Consider the following 25656-nt stretch of genomic DNA (forward strand, 5'->3'; position numbering starts at 1 on the left):
AGAGCTTCAGAGTTTTTATTTTGGAGCTGTGATCTGCTTGCCTTTTGTATTTCTCAGTTAAATGAGCTGGGCATTTGTTTCATAACTATCTCAACTGAGATGCCAAAAATGATGCCTTTTTCATTTCTAGTGGTTCAGTATTTTACACGGGACTGATCAATTTTAACAGGAGAGGATCAGTGATGAAAATACTATGATTTAGTTGGCCTTTTTAGACTCACCAGAAATCTTGGTGTGATTTCAACATCATAGAATAGAATCTCCAAACAAAAAATTATCTGTATTTTAAATAATATCTTTTTTCCATTACATCTTATGAAAAATACATTGTGAACCAATGTGCTTATACATAATGTATGGTATGCCAGTGGGGACATAAAGCACTCCGAGTACTTCGCAGGAGGAGACTAATGAGAAATGTAAATTGTCAAGAGGTTCAGTCACTTGATCAGGAATATTTAGCATAAATATTGCTGCTGAGAATACAGCTGATTTTTAGATAATATCATCCCTGTCCTATTTTTCCATTCTATATATAGGGTTTCCTCATTGATTGGCTTTTCTATTTTTGTTTACTTTCATATATTTATCATAGCTACACACCAGATGGGTGCTACATCAGACTGGCTATACAGAAGATGCTAATTTGCTAATTATTTGCAAGGTTAATGCTGAGTAATCTACTCAAAATGTGTGTATGATAAGAATATGTTTACACATCCACATGTCCATTTTGTACCCTGTAGGGGACATGAGTCTCTGGTCTTCATCCAAAGAGCCATATATTCTACCATGCTGAAACCTACACTACAAGGGAAATTCAGTAAAAATGAATGATATCTTTGCCAATATTTTCATTGAAACATAGTTTTGTTATCCATGATACTTGTATTATGTCAAAAAAAAAATCATTTTCTTCTGCTGAGTCTCAGTGGGATAAGTGTGCAGTATTTTGAATGTAAATCACTCAAAGCAGGACCACTGAAGTAAAAAATTATGACCTTTAAAACTTACCTTTCCATTTGGACTTGCCTTCTTGAAAACTCTGCGAAGAAAACAAAACAACAATTAGCATTTCTTATGTATGACACCGTAGTAATTTGCAAGTGAAGTTGAAAAATGAATCAAGTAATAGTGTCCAACTTTGAGCTTTGTTTCAGTAACTGAAAAAATAAGAGAGTGTCCTCTTTGGACACTAATATTGACAATTTACACCATGACTGTTACAACTCAACCGTGGGACCCATTTTCAGGCCAGTGCAAAGCATCAAAATGCCCAAATGTTTGCTTATAAGTAATCTAATCCAGTTCACTGATACAGTATTTGATATCAATATTTTCTGCTTGATAATAATCTTTGTAGCACAATAACTTCAGCATGTATTGTGAATTGAAAGATACAGCAAATGTGTTCAAAGCATCCAAAGTTATGGTTTGGACAAGAGCTTGTAAAACACAATAAAAAATGTCTTGATGCCAGGAAAATATGAAATCAGAGTCCAAGCTGTTCGGCTTACAAATTGATAGCTAGCATTTAATGGGCAAATGGCTTCAAGTCAAATCTAACACTCGATTGGAGCCAATGTTTTTCAATGAAATATACAGAAGGCCTCACATTTTAAAAGTAAACTCACTAAATAAATCACAAGAAGATTTCTTTCGTGAATGATGAATATGATGTTAAATGAGTCTATCTTAACCAATGGCATTTAAAAGGCCTCTTGTCCTGACAAGAGTACATCCATCACTAAACTGCATTTATGAAACCAAATTATTGGCTGACTGTTTATGCCGCAAACTCAATTGGGAAAACTTTTGCCAATAAACCCTTTGTGAAATTGCCTTGGTGATTAAGTCCACAGGGCGCGGCACTGTTCATCTTTCTGGTGACAAGGCTACAGCGAATGAATTAATAATTGTTTTTTTTATTTTTTTTTATTTTATACGTCTCTAAATCAGAGAAGCTGACATTCATTTAAAAAAACTGTATGAAATGTTAGCAGAAAACATTCCTCTCAATATGCTATAAATCAGTGTCTTATTTGATGTGTTCTGGCTTGTAAACAAGCATTCACTAATGGTAGATCATTAGTAATCCTACTACCTTAAATGGCGCAGTCTACGTGAACCAACCGCTAGTCAACTGCTGGTCTGTCGCACAGTGCTTTGGGGGTTCCATGTTCGATCGATGCCTTAATTTCAGACAGTGAATACCTGTATGCCTTCCCAACACTGGAATTTACACTTCGTTTTTTGTGTTAGCATTGCAACAGCTTGCCAGACCTTTAAAAATGGTAATTCCTGTCTCCGTGAGCAGATGGGTAGCATAAAAAGGGCCGTTGGTCACAGTGGCCTCCGAGCCATTGACTCCAGAGCCCAGTCTGAATATGGTAATGTAGCAGCAGATAGCAGCTTCAAACGCAATTACCTCGCTTCCCCGCTTATTAAGTTTTAATGATGTCATAAATTAGTTGGAGTCCCATTAGATTCCAGCAAGGGCTGCTTTATCCCCTAATGAGTATATTGTCTTTATTAAAGCTGTGGTGATAAGCCTGACTAAAAGGGGACCTCTTAACACTCACCATTGCTTTAGATCTTAGATCTTCTCCACCCAGTTTTGGAATATTATATAAATACTTTAGCATGGCTTGACAAGCAATGTATTGCTGTGGGTTATTTTATACATATTTAACTTATTTAAAAATCTATCAATCAAGCAACTTTAATAGTGTCTATAAGTATTTGTATCACTTCAGAATGTACAGTACCTTTTGCAGAGGGATACTATTTGTGTTAATGTGGGATAAATCGGAAAATTCTTAGACTCCTTAAAAGCCGATCAATTGGATATCCGGTAAAACAGCAGAATAGAGAGAAGTATCACTCATTTAGACATTAAGAAAAAAAACTTCAGGAATATAGACTGGTACTTTTAAGGGTGTCTGAGAGACTCAGATACCTTGCTGTTATTGCTGGGAAAATATTTGTTAATTGTTCAATTGAACTTGTATTTAACCCAATAGCTTTTCGCAGAAAATGGTTATGAAGGTACTTATCCGAATGTACTGCTTTTCCTACTGTCATTTGATCTTGGGGGAAAAAAATGTATTGTCTCATCAATATTTGATGAAAAACAATTCCTTAAACCTCTTTGCGAAATATCCTGTGGCACTGAGCTCTTAGTGATCAATATACCTGACCTCTGCAAGCATCCACCCGAAAAATAGTCCCATGAGAGGAATTACTTGGTACATACAGTAATGTAGAGCAGACGGAATGAGACATTTCTGAGAATGTAGGACCAGAAAAACAAGAAAATATCTGAGTAGGCCTGTATCATAATTAGTCATATTTTTCCAGTGGGACATCATGTATATTTTAGACTACTACCTTTAAGAAACAACTCTCTCGTGAGAAGGGATCTTGCAATTGCTCAGTACAAAATTCTGATCCATTATGAATTTTAATTATGATAAAATCATTTACAAAATGATGAATAAACCATATTTATGCTAAAGGGGGTCGACCCAGCTGTGGCTGTTTCCAGCTTGTCTTTCCTTGTTGTTCTGAGCTGTCATTTTGAATCTGTTGACAGGTCGGAGAGCAGTGCCGTGGTAGCAGCAAGTCAGCCCAATGCTAAGGGAGAAACTGCCCTGGACTCTCTGTTTTCTTTCCTCCGAGAGCCGTTTGACCTTGGGGGGGGTATTAAGTTCCTATATTATAATGATTTGTCAAATCACCCTTGTTTAGGAGCTAAAAATACTTCATCGTGGTGTTATTTGGCCTCCTAGCTGACCCGGTCGGTCAAGTTTTCCACAGTGTTCTCCATTGACAGGCTAAAGCCTGGGGGCGATAAAGGAAGGAAACAGTCTAATGAGGGAGCATCTGGAGATGTGGGCCCTTTAAAGAAGAAAAAAAAAAGGTTGACAAGGTAACACCAGGCTGCTTTTTGTGCTCTTTAAGATTTCTGAATCAATTACAATCATCATTACAAGAGCAAACAAACTTTCTTGGAATTCCATCTGCATACACGTGACGAGGGTATTAAACCGAGTCGAGAAGGTTAAACAAGTACGATGGCTACAGAAGTGATGAGACAATTTTGCTGTAATGAATTTGTAATGTTGGTGACTATGAGTTAACATGGGGCTGCTGATTGGCTCATTCGGTTAAGGCACCACGCTGTGGTTCATGGATGAGCCTCACAGCTTTGGATCGAAACTGGACTGTACGAGCGCAGACTGTGGCCGGTAGCTCCACGGGGTACAGGAGGGATCAGTAGGATAGGGATCCGTGCTTCATCGCTCTTGAGCGACCCCCACTGGCCAAAAATGGTGGCAGTGAGAATGCATGAAAAGCGCATGGAAAAAGTCTTCCTCCTACCCCGCTCTGTGTGAGCTTAGGTGAGGTCTGCAACACAAAAAGAAGCAGCTGGTCACACCAAGTGTTTCAGCGGAAAACCAGGGGTGTCTCAGCAGTCCCGAATCGGCCGGGCGGTTCACGCATGGAAAGTGGCTATGGTTTCAGACAGGGCGGGTGTCCCAGACTGGGCTGGAAACTGGATGGATACAGCCCTGGGTTGGGCAGAAAATTTAAAAAATAAATCATCAATAAACAATTCACTCTTGAATTTAATAATAACACAATAGAGAGCGTTATTAAGGAGGGATTTATGTAATCATCTCAACTACATAAATAGATTACGCTATCAGTATTGTGACAAGCTATCTATTCTACTCATTTGTCTCAAAATGACACAGGAAAAGGAATTACACAAGATTTAACCATGAGAGTCTACCACTAGAATTTATTTCTTATTGTTTTGTGTAAGATTATGTTCTCTGACTATTCATTCTGTTTCGTCAGTATAATAATTTCCTTAAATTTTTCCACCTGTTGTGAGCAGGGACTGGCAGCCCATTAGATTAACGTGTCAGATATAATTTGTCTGAATTATTTTTCTTCAGGGACGACTCTACTTTCATTGAACTGTACCGAAGTACTGAACAATTTGTCAGAGCTGCAGTGCTGAACGCCTTGAACATTTTTGCATATAATGATGTTACATTAAGGACAACCTGTCCCAGTTTCCCCTCCCCATCGCTGTTCACTTTTCAGCAGCATTGTTTCGAAGAGAGTCATTTCTACTGACGCTTCCCAGCTGCGTCTCCAAATGGTCAGACCTGACTGTTCACGGTTTATCGTTATGAATCACAGTTATGCAATCGCCATTCACTGACTAGAACTGCATCAGTATGCCAAGGACGATGCAAACGGCCACAGATGAATGTTTCCGAAGGATAAACGCACGCTTGGACGTGGCAGAAGACAGCATCCATCGGCGCACATTGGCTGTGCTGTTTGATAGCACCTGTTTCATGCTACTAAACTCTCTTCGCCATCTGTATTTTTATGGTTAGGAAGCGCAGCAGCGCCACGTAATATATGTGTGTCTGCCCAAAATATGACGTTTATCACCCAGTCATGAAATCTGCTTGCAAAAAGGATCCTTTGTATAATACCGGCATCTGCACTTACACAATAAAGTATATGCCTCACATATTTTATCTAAGATTTCATTTTTTTTGTTTGCTTTGCGAATAGTTGCTTTTCTGAAATGTTCTAATGATAGGGCAGGGCATGCAAGCTCCTCTTTACAGAATGTTACACGCACTTGCATGGGAACAGTATCCCACAGTGAGAGCTGTTGACAAACTACCGACAGTATTCACACAATATCCATGACAACATTTTTCTGCAAACCGTCACTGTTACTGGCCATGTCCATAATGATTGGTACATGCACACATAGTAGATATCATATGCATATGCATATCATATTCATACATATTCATACTACATATCGTAATCATAATCCAGGCAGACACCCAACCTCTATGGATTCAGTTTTTCATGGTAGCAAATGACTACATATGCCAGGTGGCAGTCTCAAAAAAAAAAAATGCAATCACGCCATCTATTTTCACACTTTCATTCACACTTCCCTCATGTGTAGTTTTTTTTTTTGGGAGGGGTGGGGGTGGTGGTGGTGGGAGGGTGGTTCTAGTGATTTAATTATTCCTCTATTTTGGCAAAATCATATACAAGTAACCCCATCTGAACTCAGTAATTAGCAGAAGACGAGACTCTAGTGAAGATGACACACCTGACACAGTCTGGGTAGAACCGTAAAACATTTTGACATGCCTTGGTCCCCCCCGAAGTGTTCAGCTCACATTTATTATATCAATAAGCAGGTGAGCACTCTGACTCTGACCATCAACAATATTTTTCACCAAGTGATCACCAACACCACACTATGCTTGTGTGGGCTTCCTCCAGGTACTCTGGTTTCCTCCCGCAATCCAAATCAAAAGACATGCAGGTTATGGCTACTTGGGGGTGGGGGTGGTGGTGGTGGTGGTGGGGGCGGGGGGTTATTTACAGGGCCTTGCTGCATAAGAGCATGTGTGCTCAGTCAACCTACCTTGTATAAATAAAGCACCATATGTATGGAACTATACCTGGCCATGCCCATGTTGCAACAAAAAACATTACTGAGCAAATAAAAAGAAAAATGAAGAAGGAAGACAAAAAACAATCTGTCCTCTGTTTGTTTAGCCTACTAAATCTATGGCTGTCTAAATCACCAACATCTATCTGCTGTATTTTTTTAATTACTATTTTTCTCTTTGTTTGGTCTTGTTTCATCACAGTTAGCTTAATTGCTTGATTTAGTTTTTGTTCTTGTTCTACACTTCCATCTTACAGGCTTCAGCATGCCTTTTCTCCAAATTATAATTATTAATAACAAAAAACTGCGCCAGGAAGAAAAAAAAGAACCTTCTTGATGTTTGATGTCAGAGGCTCAGTGCAGTTCTAATTTGTGTACGGTGGATTGTGTTGTGACAGGGTTCAGCCTATTGTAAATGAAGATGCATATGGATGTTTTTTTTCTGTGATTTGTGTTCACAGAAAACATCAAATTGTTTTCCCATCAACCAACCCTTCATTTTCTGTCACGGAGCTCCAGTATTATGCAGATGAAAAAATGAATCTCAGAGCTGTCATTACATTACAGGCATTTAGCAGATGCTCTTATCCAGAGCAACTTACATTGTATCCAATGATACAGCTGGATATATACTGGAGCAAAGCAGGTTAAGTACCTTGCTCAAGGGTACAACTGCAGAGTCCTACCAGGGAATCGAACCTGCAACCTTAAGGTTACAAGACCAACTCCTTACCCCTTAAACTACATTGCAGCCCACAGCTCAGTAACAGCTAGCAATGCAGGGAAATATGCAGTGAATCATCACAAGTAGCAGGAGGCCAATCCAAGGACCCCATGAGATCTTCAAGATATGAAAAAAATAGCTGGACATTTCCACAAGGAGCTACAGTTTGAGGAAAGTAAAAAACAGTCAATGTAATTCCATCAGCGTCAACACGCTACTCCTGCAGCCTATCAGTATGTGCATCACAAGGGGTCCCCAGATCACCTAACAAACAACAGATTTAATGAGCGCCCCACGGTGAAATGAAACGAAAGTTGCTTTTATGAATGATAACTGTAACTTTCTGCTAATTTTACTGTGGGGGCACGGAATGTGCTCATTAAATAAATATGACTGTTTTTTTTGTTTTTTTTACTTTCCCTTAATGCATAATTTTAAGCCAGTATCAACGTTTTAGCACACAGCTTCTCTAAACAGTATTGTAACAAGATTTCTCTAAACCTCAGTAATAGCAATAAATATGTGAATAGTTCACAAAGCAATAATAGGACTGGCTGCTAGTAACAAAAAAAAGAGGAAATATTTTTCTAGCTACACTATCCAGTGACAGACCATTCGTTGGCTGTTAGTCTTACTTCACGATTTGCAACATGTGTTGGTAGGTGAAGTAAAAATCATAGGTAATTACCCATCTAAACCAAAATGTTTCACAAAGATTTGGGAGCATTCCAGTTAACTTTCAATTCGATTTGGAAATGAAATTAGCATGAAAGTGAAGGATGCATGTCAATAATATAACATAAGTAATATAAATAATATGATATCAAATAGTACTATAATATCAAGTATTAAACAATAGTGGAATGTGTGGGAATGTGTGAGGCTAATGGGAATGCACACTTAACCCTTGGAGGAGTATGTGTTCTGGAATGTTTTTAAAAAAATTGTAAGTCACTGTTCTAGAACTCCATTGTTTTCAGTTACCAGTAGTGACTGTTATATCAGCATTAGTGTTCAGTTAAGAACATTCTAATAACTAATACATTTGTGGTTTGTGAGCTCACACCTTATAGGCTTAAAATTATATGAGGAGTAGAAATGTCATTTTCATAAACTGGCGGCAACATTTTATTTTTTTACGCATAGGCTTTCTGAAGCATTATAATATTATGCATCACCAAGATTTTTTAATTTTATGCATGGATACTCATGTCTCTGTGGCTACTGCCACCATCTACCTTCTGAGCTCAGAGACTGTTTTTCCCACTCTCTTCCTCTTGCCCGTGGCAAAAAAACAAAGGTACTGTAATTCAGTACAGCAGTCCCTAATTTTTATTATCATATTGCAGCACTTCCTGTTCTATGTGCATAATTGAGCTCATAATCATACCATAATGGATAAAGCTACAATTCTGAGAGGAATAAGTAATTACACATAATGCTCAAAGAGGATAGGCACATTATTGTGGCAATTAGCAGAACATCTTAGTATTTCATGCTAAATGAAGCCACATAACATGGAAATGGTAAAATAAAAGCCTGTACAGCAAAGCAAGAGCCCAATTTATATAATCTGAATGTTTCACAGTTAATGACATCAGAACACCACGATTCTTAGAATGAATTTGTTTAATTTTAGGTATAACATGGGTCTGAACACATACTATACTTCCAAGTTACCAACAATGCTAAACATAATATAAAAGGGTATTAGTGCAATATTGCACCATAATCACATTAAATATAATTAGCCAAAAAAAAAAAACAGTTTAACTGTCTGTTAATTATTTGGCGTCTGTCTCATACGTTTCAAATAAGCCACAACAACCCACCAGCCTCATCTCTCTCTGTATGCATAGGCATGCCTGGGGGGAAGAGTGCAATGGGATGGGGCCGTGTAATGGGAGAGAGCAGGTGTCCTGCCATATCCATTTACAATGCAATCAGAGTTCTGTCACGACAGCCCAGGGTCGGAGTGTCTTGGGGGCGGTCGGCGTCAGAGGGGACGGGTGACTCCCTAATAAATAGCCTCTGCATGCCCCTGACAGTTCTCCAGTCCCGACCTGCCGATGAATTGACATTTTTTCGCCCCCGACGCTTCGTAATTGTGACAAAGGACCAAGTGGAAGGAGGGGACATTTCTCTGTGGGAGCATGCCCGCTAGCCAATGGGAACCGAAGACTAGATGAAGTAAATTAAACAGCAGCAGTGAGAGGAGAGGTGCCAGTGCCTGTGCCTGGGAGCATCTGGGCCTAGCCGATGGAGAAGCTTGTTGAGCCAAAGCAGATACAACCAAGTTCTACAAACACTATCAACAGTTAGCATAGCTTCATTCTGTCTTTTATAAAAAAAAAACTGAATGTGCATTTGCATGAGAAAACACCATTTTGTGAAAGTAGGTTGGAACTGTGTCTAGAGTGTGGAGCTGCTGGGGCAAATAATTACAGTATTCCAAATAACAATTTTGGCCCCAGTAAAATTCCATTTGAATGGCTGACAGTTTTCCCATTTCACTAATGACCAGATGAAAAATGTATTTTTTCAAATATTTGTGCATTTTGTTTATTAGTAACATTTCCTTGAAAATTCTGTAGGATCTATATGGTTTTTAAATTGTGGTTTCAAATTTTACCGGCATATAACGTGTAAACAATTGAAAATAGTTACTGGACCCAGGTCTGCTAGAGTTCCAGCAAAAAAGGAAAAACCCGCTTGCCTGCATCCTCCAGAGCAGGCACTGCATGATGGAAGAAGTCTGTTTGATTGTGTTTTGGCAGTACAGTCACTCTAAAGGTTGAACACATGACACAGCTCAAACGAAAGCTGTTGCTATGGAACCACTGCTTGCCTCGAGACCTTCATTTTGTTTGATTCTCATTTATTTTGATGCGTATTTGTGCCATCGCTGCTTTGTCTGTTGACAAGCACTATGAAAATGATAACATTTCAAAGCGTTCACCTTGATCCTCCCCCCCCAAAAAAAAACATTTCTCGAGTTCACAGAAATGCTTTGAAAATGTATCTTTAATCACGTTGATTGCTAGTTTGCTTAATAATTTAGGGATGTTGTTTATTTTCATTATCTTTTGACCCATTTCAATCAACCCCTTTCAAAAGTAGTTGATCTGCAAAGTCATCTGAGAGTGCAGAGACCCAGAAAAATAATGAAGTGCTAATCCTAAACTGATCTACTTTCGGATATGATTTTCCCATTTCCTTTAACAAGAGCCTTGCTTTCCAGGAAAATGACCCCACCGCCAATGTAAGAAGAGACACTGGCTAGAAATTTTCTACCATAAAGGTCATCAAATGCTGTGAACTATGCATAAAAAGAGCTGTAATGCTTACGTGAATCAGCCAATATGGATGTCAGTACCCTCCAATTAAAGCAGGCAGTCCACACTTTAACCCCATATTCATCGTTTCATTCCAAATCTAATGTCTAGAGATTCAGATTCAAAACAACAAGAAACGTGTCACTGTTCAAATACTGTTGGCCTGCACAGTTGTTGTTTTTTTGGTTTGTTTTTTGTTGTTACTTGAACAGCTTTTATATTTTTTTCTCTACAAAGCTCTATGGCAGTGACCTTTCTCTTGGGATCATCCCACCCTCAGGAAAACATGAATATTTCAGATCGGCATTAAATCTGCACCTATTTGGAATGCTTTAACCCTTTAGAAGCTAGCACACACTCATGCAGACCCCTGAATTTTTAAACAGCGTAATCTGTAATCTGCAAGAATTTTACTGATGACCACAATATTTTCAAATAATTATTGAGTCCAGACATGGAGCTTTCAGAAGGCGGCGGGGGAGGGGGGGAATCCTGTCAAACCTTGAGGAAAACATTAAAAACCACATCTCATTTACGAACAGGATCTTTATGGATTGGTTTCCAGGGAAAATGCAATATGCTTGAGCGTGGGCTCAGCAAACATGCTTTAACTTAGCCCCTATCTGCATAATGCACGCGAAGGCCATCTCTAGGAAAATGCACATCTCTATTTGACAGCTACACACAGTACTGCAGCATCCAGGACTGTGTATCATCAACAACTTCTGAAGTAAAACATAAAAGCTTAACCAAATTTCTGAAGCAGGACAGTTACCAAGGGGCGTCTATTAGTATTGAACTCCTAGGAACCAATGTAGGAGTTAAATACTAGTATCTTTTTTTCTTCTTCTTCAAAGAAATTTATCTCTAAACACTGAGTAGGACAGGAAACACTACCCAGGAATTACTTTAATTCCTAAATGGGAAATCTTGCATTTCTCTTTTTATTTCAGTGCTGAGCAACATTTTATTTTATTTTTTTATTCAGCATTACTATGTTTTCTAAAATTTAACACTGTTACGATGAGCACTGTAAATTAGTGGTAGCAGTAATATATATTACAGCTTGCATAAATATATTAAGTAATATATATTTGAGACCCTAAAATGAGCATGCTGGGTATAAAATGCAATCCTAGTCTGTTGTGGTTCTCCTGTTTATAGTCATATGAATTATAGATGATTCTATTAGATGAACAAATGCCCTCTGTTGAAGAGCGTTCTCCTATTAGTCTGAAACATATGGCACGGACCTTTTAGCTGTGATTAATGGCAATCCTGAGAACACAAACTTGAGGGTTTTTTGGAATAGAATTTCACAATCCATATTCATCTTTGCAAATGCGTTTTCAGAAATGTGACGCTTATCATTTTGGAACACGAATTCATATCGGAAACATAAGTTATACAGCGCCGGCGCTGCACTGCATTAATGCAGCGCATTTGCATTTATATTACAAAGTACATTTATAATGTTGTAATTGGCTGCTGATGACTGAACTCTTGATCTTACATTTTGTTACATAACATCTTCACTGCATAGCCTTTAACTTCCTGCGTGCCATACTATGCAGTAATGCCACTCTATACATACACCCTGCATGCACCAAATTTTATTGCTCAGATTTTCCTCCTTTTTTTTCAGCCACGCTGGGATTAAATTTAGCATGAATTTAATTCAGCATGAATGCTTAATATGGTTAATGGTGAATAATGAAGTGATAAATGCCACAGAACATTCAGTAAATTACTCTTCATGACATACATGGCATAAAAGGGGGGGGCATATTACGCAGTTATTCACATTATTTCTGATTTCATGTTGACAGTGTTTATCACCTTCATACATTTTCTTTTTGCAGTATATCACACAAAAAAATGGTTTCTTAGTAATAAGAACCAGCAACATTGCAGTATTAATTTCAATGTCAGCTGGAACAAATTACTTTTCAGAATCATGTCAACTGAAGGACTGGTGTTCCCCATCAGTATACTTGAAAGCGTGATGTGTGTGTGTGTGTGTGTGTGTGTGTGTGTGTATGTATGAGTGTGTGTAAAAATGTGTTTACAGGGGTGGCTGGGGGCTCGTTCTGTTAAAGCACTGTTCTAGTCTGTGGTCTGTGTGGAAGCTGGACTGTGTTGATGCCGAGTGCAACTCTGCAGCCCTGCAGGGTGACACTCAGTTTAATCTAGCGTAGAACAGGGACGGTAATCGACCGGGACGACTGCATCTGATCGTACCCAAGTGACCCCCCACGGTTCAGCCAGGTGCCCGCATGCCCACCCGTTATTATACACACACGGTGTCAACTCACGTCCGTGTGAGCCCGGCGGCGGCTGACATCATGTGCTCTGGGGGAGGGCAGGCGCCTCACTGCCTTCTCCCAAATTTATAGCAACAATGGCACCAATAAATACAATGGGGCATGTATTTTTTTTTTTTGAGAAATAGGGAGAGTAAAGCATTAAAAATGAAAAAAAAGAATGAAGCACAAAAAATATTTGATCACAGGTAGAGCAGATCTACAGTGCATTTTTTTCCTCAAACTGAAATAAATTTTTTAAGGCATGAAACTGACAAGTTCTGGTTTATCTCGACATGGAATCCTTCCCCTGCTCTTGCACGTCTTTAAGAATAACAAGTGGAGGAGCAGCCGCGTGTTTATAGATGACAGCCTGCGAGCATTATTTTTCTTCCTTTTCCATGGTTACGGCAAGGCCGTCGGAGTGGCTCAGAGTGAATTTATGGGCTGGCCGGAGAGCTCTGTTAAAGCTGAAGTTGAGCAAAACCAAACGCATTCTTCTTCACTTAAGGACAGAGGAGTCTCAAGCCTAAATCACGCCCAGGAGGAACAGAGTCTTACTAATTATAAATATCATGAAATCCTTTAATGCACCAGACCTCCCCCGTTTTTTAGAAACCACTGAAATTTTATGGGGAAACTGAACCCGCTACTGAGAAGGCAAAAGCCAGCACTAGCACTGTACTAGAAAAAACAAGATTCAACATGAATATGACGCCTTGGCATATGAACAGCATTCAGCATGATGATTCCCTCAGTGGGTGGGTGGATACTCTCTTTCATGAAGAGTCCACGAATCCAGGGGAACGTGTCAGGGAATTCGTTTAATGGGAAATATACCTGTTGCCTATTTTTCATGAAATTTGACGAAATTTGATCTGGACAAATTTGAGTTTTTACTGAGAGCGTACAACATAAAAGCATTTGAACAGTGCAAGAAAAACAAAATGTGGCATGAATTATGCTGCCCTGCCAGAAATATTAAAAAATGATTCCAGCCTTGGTGTGTGGGTGGATCCGCACCCTTGTAAAGAAATACAGAGCAGGTGCTATGCTTTTAAATTTGACCAAATGCTGTCTAAATATCTCTCACTCACACAAACTGTCCTTTATCAAGTCACATTTCATTAAATTTTTACGAACTCCATAAAAATTTCTAAAGACATTGTCAAGTCGTAACAAATCAGCGACAGAATTCCTTTTGAACTATTTCTAGGCAGGTTTAACAGACGATGTGCTGGAAATTAAAAGATATGGCTCTGACAGTTTGAATCTTGTGAACATAACACATAAAAAATAATACATTTTATCAGATCAGATAAGTGGGTTGAATTCTCTCACTGAAGTTAAATGTTCTAGCTTTTCTATCTTCTGATTCAGACATGTAAGCACATGCAAGTTATACACATCCACTGATTTTCTAACAGCCAGTGAATCACTCTGGTTGCTGTTTACCCTTAACATAATATACTATGACTGGCTGTGACTGAGTCAGTTCAGAAATGACTTTACCAGCACAATCTGCGTAAAACAGGTATATGCTGTATAATACACTTATTTAGACAAATAGATATTTTTTAAAGCTGTTTGTTTGAAAATCTTCAGTAATATTCCTCTTTTAACACAGACAGACTGTCCAATATATACAATTAATTTAATCTCTGTATGATGTAAGTAAAACGTAGCATTCACATTGTAAATCCAATATTGGAACTATGTCATAATATATAATGTAAAACTATATAACTTAATCTCTCCTTCCAAAAGCAAACCCAATATTGGAACTATACCATAATATATCATGTAAAACTATATAACTTAATCCCTCCTTCCAAAAGAAAATCCAATATTGGAGCTATAGCATAATATATAACACAAAACTACATAACCTAATCCCTCCTTCCAAAAGCAGTCCAAACCCAAGTTTTGGCTGGATCACCCCAAGCCACCCTGTCCCGGCACAATTAAAGCACACTTTCTATGAGGACCTCTGTCAATCAGAGCCTCCAGAATCGCCCTGACAACCGCCTCAACAACCCAACCCCACTCCCCCCCTAACCCCCTATCCTAAAATTAGGACTAATGTGACCTGTACTGAAGAAAGAATAAAGATAATACATCAGTGCCCAGTAAAGTAGGAACAAAACTAACCAAATTTGAATCTGACACATTCCCCCAATCTAGTCGGCAAGTCTAGCTGATGTTTTCTTCGGTGTAAAACTGTAATAGTAGGCTACCCAAGCTCAACAGTTGCCACTGACATTGAAAATACAATAACAGTAAACAAAGTAATCACAGTGGACATTTTGTAGGTTGCAAATATATGAACTTGATTTAATGTTGAATAACTACTTTTACTATCCCTAGTGGGACTGAAGATACATAAAACTTTATAGTGCTGTAGGGAAATGGTATTCAAATTGAAAACTGCAGATACCTGGAATTTTTCAGTTGAAATGGGACGACTGTAACTACGCTACAGCCAATTGCTGTATGCGTCACCCCTGGGCCTACTGGCAGAGTCTGGCTTTGATACCAAGCCGTGGGGCCTATCCGCACACTAGAGCAATGTATCAACCGAATGAGTCACCCAGCATGCCCTGCTCCTTTGTAAACAGAGTGTCACGATCCATTGTACCGTCATTGCCAAACAGCGGATCTCATGCATCATACCCTCAAAATATTTAACATTCAGCCGAACTCCGTGTGTGGTTCTACCTCCTAGCTCTAGTGCTTAATTTGGTTGGGAGTCTCACTGGGGTTGTTTGGCCATGGTGGCACCCAGGGAAGGAGGGTTACGGTCAGCAGGATAACCCCTAGTTCATCACACTCTAGCGGCTGATCTGGTAGTTGGGCCCTGGTTGTACGCTTGCGATGCTTGCTCATAGGTAACTATGGCAACGTTTGGCCAGGTGTCACTCACGCTGATTTGAAGTGCCTGGGATGGAATCAGCACACACACTGACAATGCTATTCGCTGGACCAGAATGCAAAAGTGCCCCTCTTGATTGCTGTGTGTGTATGCTTGCTGAGCATGTGCAGTACTTCGATGTGGCGCCATTTTCCTGACAGAAATAAATGCGTAAACACCCTTGTAATGTTTGTACCGAATCAAATGTTAGTTGTCCTATAGCAGGGAAGGCAAGACACAGGAGATATTCATTTTTCATGAAAAAAATACCCCTTGGTATTTTGTTTCCTTTGATGTGCTAATAGGTTTGAAAGTTAATGCATCATAAGCACCTCCGGCTTTTGATATAGTTCACACACATGCAAACACAGACACACACACACACACACACACACACCACTTGCACACAAACACAAGCACACACACACACACACACACACACAAATATATATGAATACATATATAATACTGAATGTAGGTATATAATATTTGACTCGTGGGGAATGGGGATTCATTATTGACAGCGACTGGAGACTGTCTTGCTGTGTGGATAGATTTTCTGCATTTATGGCAAATGCTTTCAGAGCTGATCAATAAAGCAATTCAGAGCTCTTAATATAAAGTAACAACTGAACAATTTAAACTGTTCCAGAGACAACCGAAAACCCGTTCAAATCTAGACCACCCTTTTGTCATATTTCTGTGAGCATGCCATTTGTCTAGACCTGATAGACCTGTATTCTACATATTTTATGAATATCTTTATATATTGCACCGGGAACAGAGACTTTCTTTGTTTTTTGTTCATTAATCTTTTCCTATGTAAGAGAAAAGTCCCAATTTTATGTAAATGACTAAAACTTGACAGTATGAAGACAGTGAATTTTGCCAGGTTGGAATTGTTTTGTTGCATGTGTTATATATTTATATATGGCATTTAAACTGCTGTATAGAAATAGGATACAGCACAGCATAATAAGATGTGTTCCCATGTTAATAACCTTAAAATAAAATACAATTTCCGTAAAAATGTGGCTCTCATTCTTATCCCTTGACACGTAGCTCACTGTAAATACCCAAGTAAACTAATTTTTTAAAAAGCAGGTGGTGGCTCTTGAATGATGTCTAACCTTTTCCCTAGAGTTTCAGTCCCTTTCAAAGGCCAATGCTTCTAGGTTTCACCAAAAACATTATTAAAAAATAATTTTAAAAAAATAAAATAAATAAATAAATAAATAATGCTGTAGACCCTTAGACTCGGCACGACTCTGATTGTGGTGCGTAGAAGGCAGGTGAGCAGAGAGGGCTTGGACCGGCCATCTATAATAAATGACAGGTGGACTGGGCTTGCCCTCTTAGGTTACTCTGCTGGTGTTTCTAATGCACTGTACAGCGTATTCATTATTTATTGAAAAGCCAATTTAATAGCAGTTTTAAGTGAAGGTTTGTATCACTAAAAGAAGCAATTCCTGTTTATTTTTTTTGCTGTTTATGCGCGTTTATACGTTGCTCCATGATTGTGTTCCCCCCCCCCCCCACATGAGCCATTTCCAATACATCCTGAGTGTGTGAATGCATTGTAACCTTGGCAGAAACATTGAAAATACATTAAATTAAATTTGCAGGAGATACAATACTCGGAGGTTTAGCAATTAGTTTGGAATCTACTAAAGTAATCCAAGAAGATTTGATGAATTAAATCCAATATAGCTATATAGTAAAGTTCTACAAGTGGGAAATAAAAACATTTCACAATAATTGAGCATAAATCCAAAGAAGCTATCTTATACAATATCTTTGTGAGACCACAATTAGAGTACTGTGTTTAGTTCTGGGGACCGTACTTCAAGAAAGATATGGAGCTCCTGGAAAAGGTTCAAAGAAGGGCAACTAAATTGGTTCCTGGTATGAACGATAAAAGTAATGAGGAAAGACTTTCAATGTCTTATCTTTTCATACTTAATAAAAGGAGACTTAGAAGCAATTTGACTGAGGCTTTTAAATTCATACAAGGGATTGACAAAGTGAATAAGTGATAATAAGTGATTCTTGGCAAATAATAAGTGAGTTCTGTCAGTAGAACGAGGGGGCATAAATGGAAATTAATGAAAGGTAAAATCCGCACAGACATTAGGAAGTATGTCTTCACAGCCACTGTGTGGAATAGCTTGTCAGGTCATGTAGTAGAGGCATAAACTCTGGAGGTCTTCAATACCAGGCTTGATGGTACTGGATACTACCTAGTTTGTAGGTAAACAGTAAACAGTAGGTACCCTTTAGTAAAAGATAATTTTTAGTGCAAGCATTGTTGGGCTGTGCCCAGTGGAAACCCACGCTGGTGTTATGTTATGTTATCTTAATCATGTTTGTTGTATGATTACTATGCCAATTTACTCAAAACATTACATTTCTTGGTTTAAGTTAATGTATAGACACAGTGCAAAAGATGGCCAGTACAAGAATATTTATGAACCTGTACAAATCCTGCTGGCGAGGACGTGCAGTGCATACCTGTGTTACCATTCAATAGGGTTTAACCACAGTACTGCTGTCTGAAACACGGTAGCTTTTTTAATATTACAGGTGAATCTATTCTCTCTAAGGAAAGAAAAAGAACACTTGTCTTCCTAAATACATATGTATAAATGCGGAGGAACTGCAATCATAGAGGGAACTGTTATCCGGTGCTGTTATTGCTTCTCGTAATGAGCCTCCCCCCCATCCCCCATTATGCTCATAATAGTCACAGTTGTACATCACAGGTCCCTAAACGGAAGGAGGAAATTAAATAAAAGCTCCTCGGCTCTCATTTAGTGCGCCTTGCAAGTCATCGCCATGGCGCTCTGGGAGAATAAGGTCCCTGGGCCAGGTCAGTGAGGAGCGCTAATTAGCCTGTGTTTTATGCGGATGCGCCAATCATTTTTCATCGCTTGTGAACATCTTCTCCAGCGGTTAGCCACCGCTTATTAAAGTATCTTTGCTAGGGAGAAATGTTTGCTTTTCGGTGTTGTGTGAGGTAAAGTTTGAAGGCTGTGTGAACATATCGATTTCAAAATCAATAGACAAAAACTTGTTCAGCTAGAGGATTGTTCAGTTATTGTTCAAACTTTGCAAACCAGTTAATGTTATTATTATAATGTGTTATTATTATCAGTGATTGACCATACAATGTGCTTTTAATTTCCTTTAAACCACCACAAGGATCCTCCAGTGGTCTGCTTTATGTGCGAAAAACTGCAGCAAGGTAAGGTGCAGTCAGCTATTTCCTTATCTGCGAATACAGCCATCCACACTTTCAAACGATGTGCCTGAGCTTATAACATGAGCGAGACGGCTTCTGAATATAAACAGGACCGCAGGCAAATTCATGTCTTTCAAGTTGTAGAACTTTCATCTGAAATTCCACGGTATTCCGTTAAATTGCATAAGTAGCAGATTAACTTTTGTTCCGCGTAGCACGTTATACTGAAAATGTGAGTGCGCCGTTTAGAGCTGGGGACTCATGAAACACTTTCCTTGACTGCCAAAAATGTGAAAGACTCATACAAAGGCTTTGGCACATCACAGAGAAAACACAACTAAAGTATGTTTAGGGGCCCAGGCCCTGGAAAAGGGGCCTTCTTTGCTACCTCCTCATTTTGTACACACATTACATTTCCTATTCTTGAGTTCAGATTGGGTGCAAGTGAGGACAAAAAAATCAGGACTGTAGTTCCACAGTATCATAAAACACTACAAATCCCAGCTACTGGAGATTGCTTTGTTCACATTGGACATGGTTTAGGGTTTGCTGCACTTCAGGGTTAACTGTGAAATTTTCACCCACATTTACATGGAAACCGGTGGTTGACCTGTTTCACAGTGTTCAAAGCAGGCCATTATTAATGGAATTTAATGACATTGCTTTGCCACTGAAAATACAAGTATCCTGGGAAAAAAATTGATTCTTCTCCATTAAAGGACTAATGAAAATCATACTGAGGTAGAGGTCACTTTGATATTCATGCATGCTAGAATGTCTTGAATATCAAGTTCCCGGAACACTCCTGGAGTCATGGCAACAAACGCATCCTTCCTCCTTCCTTAATGAATTTTCATGGAAGCCAAGTGTGTACGTTTTGGTGTGGAAATCCTGCAACCACAAGCAGTTAATCTGCGGGATCTATGTTTAGAGCAGGTCAAACCTATAACCTGACATTTAGAAACTGAGGGAGGTGAGTCATGGAGATTAAATATGATGGAGACCACCTTTGGGGGAGCTAAAATTTGGCCAAGAAATGAACAGATAATGAGAAAGATCACCACCTCACATGAAATGGCATCTTATAGCAACAGAGCAAAGGTGAGCTGCAAAATGGCAAGGGGAATCTTTTTTAAAAAGGCGGCTTGGCTTGATCATGTGTCAGCACAGCACCAGTTATTGCAGCTACAACCACAGGACACTGAAAAAAAAACATGCCCTGGATGTATCGATCGATCACCCCAGAACCCTAATGGTGTGCTAGCTATGTGTTAGAAGACCAACTGAAGTAGGCTGTGATAGCTACAAGGTTTGCGAGCGCAATGTCCTGGCAAAGCTTCTCTTCACGTGCCTCCTCCTTTTTCCAAAAAAGCAACAATCAGACTGTCCAAAGCTAGAGCAGCCTCCAGACTTCCTCCGAGGAATTTGTTCTTTCATGGTCAAAAGGGGGAAGGGGGCCACCCAGGGGACCCCAAATCAATAGCCTCAGTTCATAATGAACCGGCCCCCGTAAGCCTGTTAATCTCTCACCTTGCTGCAGGACTCCACATAAAAGTCTTGGTTTGATAAAGGAAGATGAATGACTCTTTAATGCTGCTGAGGAACCAGTCATGGTCCTCGTCTATCAACTGTTGAAATTACAGGGTAAGCCCTCTGTCCGCACCTAGCGTCAGAGCTAAGAGTACACCCCCCGAAGTGGATTTCAAATCATTGTAAACCCACTGTCTGTATGTCCTAGTATTCTGACTTTGTGAGGTGGCTGTTTGACAGATATGTACATAAATGCATTAAGTAAATAAGAACCTAGTAGGTCAAACAAATATGAGAAGTTAACATATTTTTGATGCCAAATGCTCCCACCTAAACCTCAAGGCAGAGAATCCCGTGGCATTAAAACGGTGACAAATTTATTGAGGTCCATAAAACAGGCTGTGGCTCGACCATCACAGCGAGCGTTAATGACGGGTTGAAGAGGCGAGCTCAGCGCTAGCGGTGCGCGAGCATTCTGCCGAGAGTCTCTCGCAATTCCCCGATGGAGATATGCACAAAAAAATAATAATAACAACAGAGTGGAAGCGAACGGCGGCAGAACCAGCGACGACACGGGAAGACGGTCACGGCATTTTCACACCTCCAGCACCGAACGCACGCAGCGCGGAGCCGGCTGGCAGAGAGCGGAGGTGACAGCTCGTTCCCTGAACGATATACAGCGCCTGCAACGATCGGGAGGCTCAGGAGCGGCGAAGGTCCCCGGGGGAAAAGCGGTTGCTTACCTGGTGCCTTTGTCTCCCATGGCGAGCGCCGGCGTGTTCAGGCTCTCCCTGGCGGCTGAGGGACCGGAGCGCTTACGAGCTGAGGGCCGTAGGGGGGGTGGGGTGGGGGGGTGGGGGTGGGGGCGGAGTGGGGGGGGGGGGGAGAAACGCTCGTCCGGTGGAAGCGCAGCGGAGGCGAGGGAGGCGCTCGGCAGTCAGCTGCTCACGGCCTCTCCGCCCTGCACTCTCTCTCCTGCTGAATCCAATTAAAACAGCATCGCCAATGGTGCTTCCGAACACACGTACAGGCACACACGCGCGCGCACCCACACACACACGCACGCACGCACGCACGCAGACACACACACACCCACGCGTGCTCACAAAAAAAAAAAAAAAGGACCGGGTTATCCCTTTTTGTTTTCTGTTCTGCGAGGCTGTTGTTGTGATGATGAATCGCTGTGTAAATCCAGGGGAAGAGATTAAAAGCTCTGTTGGGCTGAGAAATCCTGGACACTGCTGCTCTCAATGGGAATCATTCAACCCTTCCGTTCTACCGCTCTGCTTCCTCCCGCTGCTCTCTCTCCCTCTCTCTCTCTCTCTCTCTCTCTCTCACTCTCTCTGTTTCTCTCTCTCCTCCTCCTCCTCCTCCCCTACCCTCTCTTACGCTCTCTCTCTCTCTCTCACTCTGTCCCTCAGACACACGCTCCGTGGTCTGCGTGTGTGTGTGTGTGTGTGTGGGCGCGTGTGACCGCGTGCGCACGCGCGCGCTGTGGAGCGCGAAAGCTTCTCCCCCCCACCACCCCACCCCACCCCCCCTTACCGTCGACGGTTCGCCAAACTTTGGCTCATCTTAAAAGCGCGGCAAAGCCGAGGAGAGGGAGAGCAGCGACGAGAATAACGACGCCCCCCCCCCCCCCCCGAGGCCGACTCAGTCACGGGTCCCTGCGGAAACGCGTTTCAGCGAAGCCTCATTTCACGTCTTCGCGCCGACATCATTTCAGAGGCAGGTCCGCGGCTGATCACCGTCGCCCCCCCCCCCCCTGCAAGCGACGAATCGGTGGGGCGTTCGCCCCATCCCTGCCATTTCAGATCCCTGTGCATTACACAGATTGCTGGCAGGCTGATTAATTGCTTCAAGCCTCATGGAAGAGAGCGTAACGCTCTCCACCCTGCTAAACATAAACATAATTACTTCCACGCCGCTAGTTCCACGCCGCTATTTTAGCGTCACCGCCAAAGATGATCAGTGTGAGAGCTTTTCTGCACCGAACGAATGCGGTCAGTCCGTGCGATCAGCTTAGCGCCTGCATCATTTCCACATTTTAGTTTATGAAGCAATTTCAATAACTAGTGAATTACTTCAGTACTCAGTTCCCTGAAAAAAACATGGGTTGTGAAGGGTTTTATTTTAAAATGCCAATTAATTGGTTTTCATTTTACTGTGTAGGTAAGGGACAAATGTTTTATGGGTGCCCTTATTTCCCCCAAGCAACATATTGATGGAAACTGTGCTGGCCAGCCATTTTGTTTTTAACCACTACACCAGGTAGAGGTATAGCAGGAAAGTAAATTGACTCGATGGAGGAAAGGTAAGGAGAAAAGACGCGTGTGTGTGCTGAAAATACTTTCGTGAATTATAAAGTGAACTGTAATCTACTGCACCCGCATTAGGTCACCCTTTTTGACACGGATTATAATTTTTAATTAATTAAATGTGAGCGCGAACAGCGACCCAAAAGGTCATATCCTCTGACATCATCCCGCTTTCGAGAAATATTAGATTTAGTCGATCTAATTACTTGATGGCAGGCGTCAGCTTCAGCCTTCACCTGCTCCTGTGTTGGATTGGTCATGTTCAGTTTGTGCCTCCTATGAAAATAAAGTTGCACAGAGTAGTTATTTCCTTTTGCCAACTACTCATATATACACAATATTATTATATTATTTCTCAGGCCAATTTAGGCTTTGCTGAAGATATGGCTTATAAATGGCAAGTGAAACCATATATAATCAGAATTATGTGATTCTCACATATAAATTTATGTGACATTTAAAGGTAGGGTTAACAAACTGTGGTTGGTCATGGCCACCCAGGTTGTTTTGACAGTCAACTTATCCAGCACGGTTCATCCCCCTCTTTCTTTCTATTGCAAATTGAACAGTTATACTCATTTATGGGCAATGTTCCCAAGGCACCCCATGATTACAGGCGATGGATCGAAGCTCTCATGACCTGGATAAAATCTACAGGTGTACACTGGGAATTGTGATTCAGGCTAGCGCTGAGTGCATTATTAGTTGTACTGTACCTTTAAGGAAGCAATGCCTAATCTGCATGTATTAGACATGCAGTGCGAAACAAAAAACAAAACATTTTTTTCCTGAAGAGACGAGGAATTATTAAAGAAGCCAGAGCAGATTTGATGTCAATGTTTTGGCAGTATAAAGTTGGTGGCACTAATTAGTCTGCAACCAACCGTAAAAATACAATCAACAGAAACTGGCATTCAACATCAACAATTTGGAAATCCTTGTTTTAAGTGGAAGACCCAATAAAAATACTGCAAGTTGTAGAAGAGTAAACATGCACCAGAAATGTGAACATTATTTCCCCCTGAAAAAATTTAAATCATATATCATAAAATATCATCAGATGTTTGTTGATTATCCTTGTAAATTATTATTTATTCCAACTTTGTTTAAACTATTACGTTTGAGAAAATATGTTGGATTATCCCTCCATTTATAAAGCAATGCATGAAACCTTGCCCAGAATTTCATAGCCTTTGCATTCTTTTTAATACATTCTGTTAAAAGATGAGTATGACATATAAGACATGCTTATAAGGCATGTACCAAAAGAGGTGCTATAATAAATAATATTGTAAAACTATTGGAAAAGTGCCTGGCTAATTCTCAGTTTTAATTTCAGTGTTTTACATTCAATGAGAATTTGACATTTAGAAATTGTCTAATTTCTTCACATGTTAAATTGCAGTTGAGATAAAAAAGATAATCAGAGATAAAACATTTTAGGGTCTTAGATAAACTGACAAATGTCAGTTACATTTTAAATGTAAAATAATATAATTTTGACCTAGAGGAGAAGGCAGAAGAATAAAGGTTCTTCTAAGAGACATCTCCCCTATCCTGTGAGCATTAACATTACTGGTATCTGGTCCCTGGTTCATTAATGAAAAATGTATTTATTACCAAATTCATATTACACAAGTGAAAATACCCATGGCGGGCACCAAAAGTACAAAAGAATTCAGCCGAATTGGGTGACTGTACTTGAAGACCCATCACGACCTTAAACTCGGGATGTCCGCATTGTGTCCAAACAGTTAACCATGGTGACAGATCCTTCGCTGAACGTCCCTTCATGTCTGAAACTATTAATACGCCATTTAGCCATGGGCAGACACCCAATTAAAACAGTTGTCATCCATGTTTGTTTGTGTATCTTTAATGCGCAATTGGCAAGGGAGGCTGTTACAACGACCCGGCTGTATTACAGGATGTGGCCCCGGGCAACATAATAAAACTTTGAGGTGAAATGAAAGAACCGTAGAAGCGCCCGATAACCGCTCTGATACGAGCCTCGTCAGCAGCTCTGCGCTAACGCGATCGTTATAAAGGCCCGATGTTTCTCCGCTTAAGGGGCTTGAAGATTATGAAGACTAAGCTATTTTATTTTCTTCACCGTCTGGTAATATTATTAGTGAGGGATTAAGATCCTTGCCCTGGGTTTTTTTTTTTTTATGAGGAAAACGAAATCCGAAAGGAAGGCCCACCGATGTCGCGAGGGCATTTCGCGTGAAAGACTGACCGCTAGACGGCGGCCATTTCATGAGCAAACGGGTGCCCTCGGAGTGATCCCACTGAGTCGTTTCCTGATGGTCGATGGTCTCTCACTCCATTAAGGTGCATTCATTAAGCAACTTTTACAATGTCCAGGTTTCAGTGAGACTTCAAAGACTACCTAAATGGTGAAATGAAAAAACCCAGAGATACAGTACGTTGATGACTAAGAGAGAAATGAACCCAAAGAAGTAGAAAACCCAACGTAAAAGGGAAATCTGCAGCAAAACACTAGCCTCGTTTAACAGATCAAGACATAACTAATCAAGTCTCTTAGTGGATGGCCAAGGCAATCTCTGTACAGAAATAGCGGCGGTGGCAGGAGCAGATTTTGTAGAAGTATGTCACAATCACATACACCTCTACCCTTGCTCATTTTTGGATAAGTAATGAGTGCCTAATTTGAATGTGGAGATGTCTCTCCCTGACCTCCCATACTAGGCCAAAGGGAAGTTCACTACGGGGTAGCTGCTGTTCCAACTGTGAACAGTGCTATTTTGTGAGCTGGC

The 25656-nt window shown here is 40.4% G+C and overlaps 1 protein-coding gene across 2 annotated transcripts in view; it reads right to left on the minus strand.

The window, feature by feature from the left end:
* Window positions 1-21925, minus strand: part of LOC118236260 (beta-arrestin-1) — a 37720-nt gene extending 15795 nt beyond the window's left edge. The window contains exons 1-2 of one of the 2 annotated variants that reach the window (XM_035434477.1): window positions 21302-21925; window positions 1015-1045 (exon numbers count right to left, since the gene is read on the minus strand). In XM_035434477.1, coding sequence (XP_035290368.1) covers window positions 1015-1045; window positions 21302-21321 — 51 coding nt within the window. In that variant the 5' untranslated portion in view covers window positions 21322-21925. The remainder of the gene's footprint in view (window positions 1-1014; window positions 1046-21301) is intronic. The other variant, XM_035434476.1, reaches the window with a different exon arrangement.
* Window positions 21926-25656: the final 3731 nt, after the last annotated feature.

Source organism: Anguilla anguilla, chromosome 9, assembly GCF_013347855.1.
Source record: "Anguilla anguilla isolate fAngAng1 chromosome 9, fAngAng1.pri, whole genome shotgun sequence".
Lineage (NCBI taxonomy): Eukaryota > Metazoa > Chordata > Actinopteri > Anguilliformes > Anguillidae > Anguilla > Anguilla anguilla.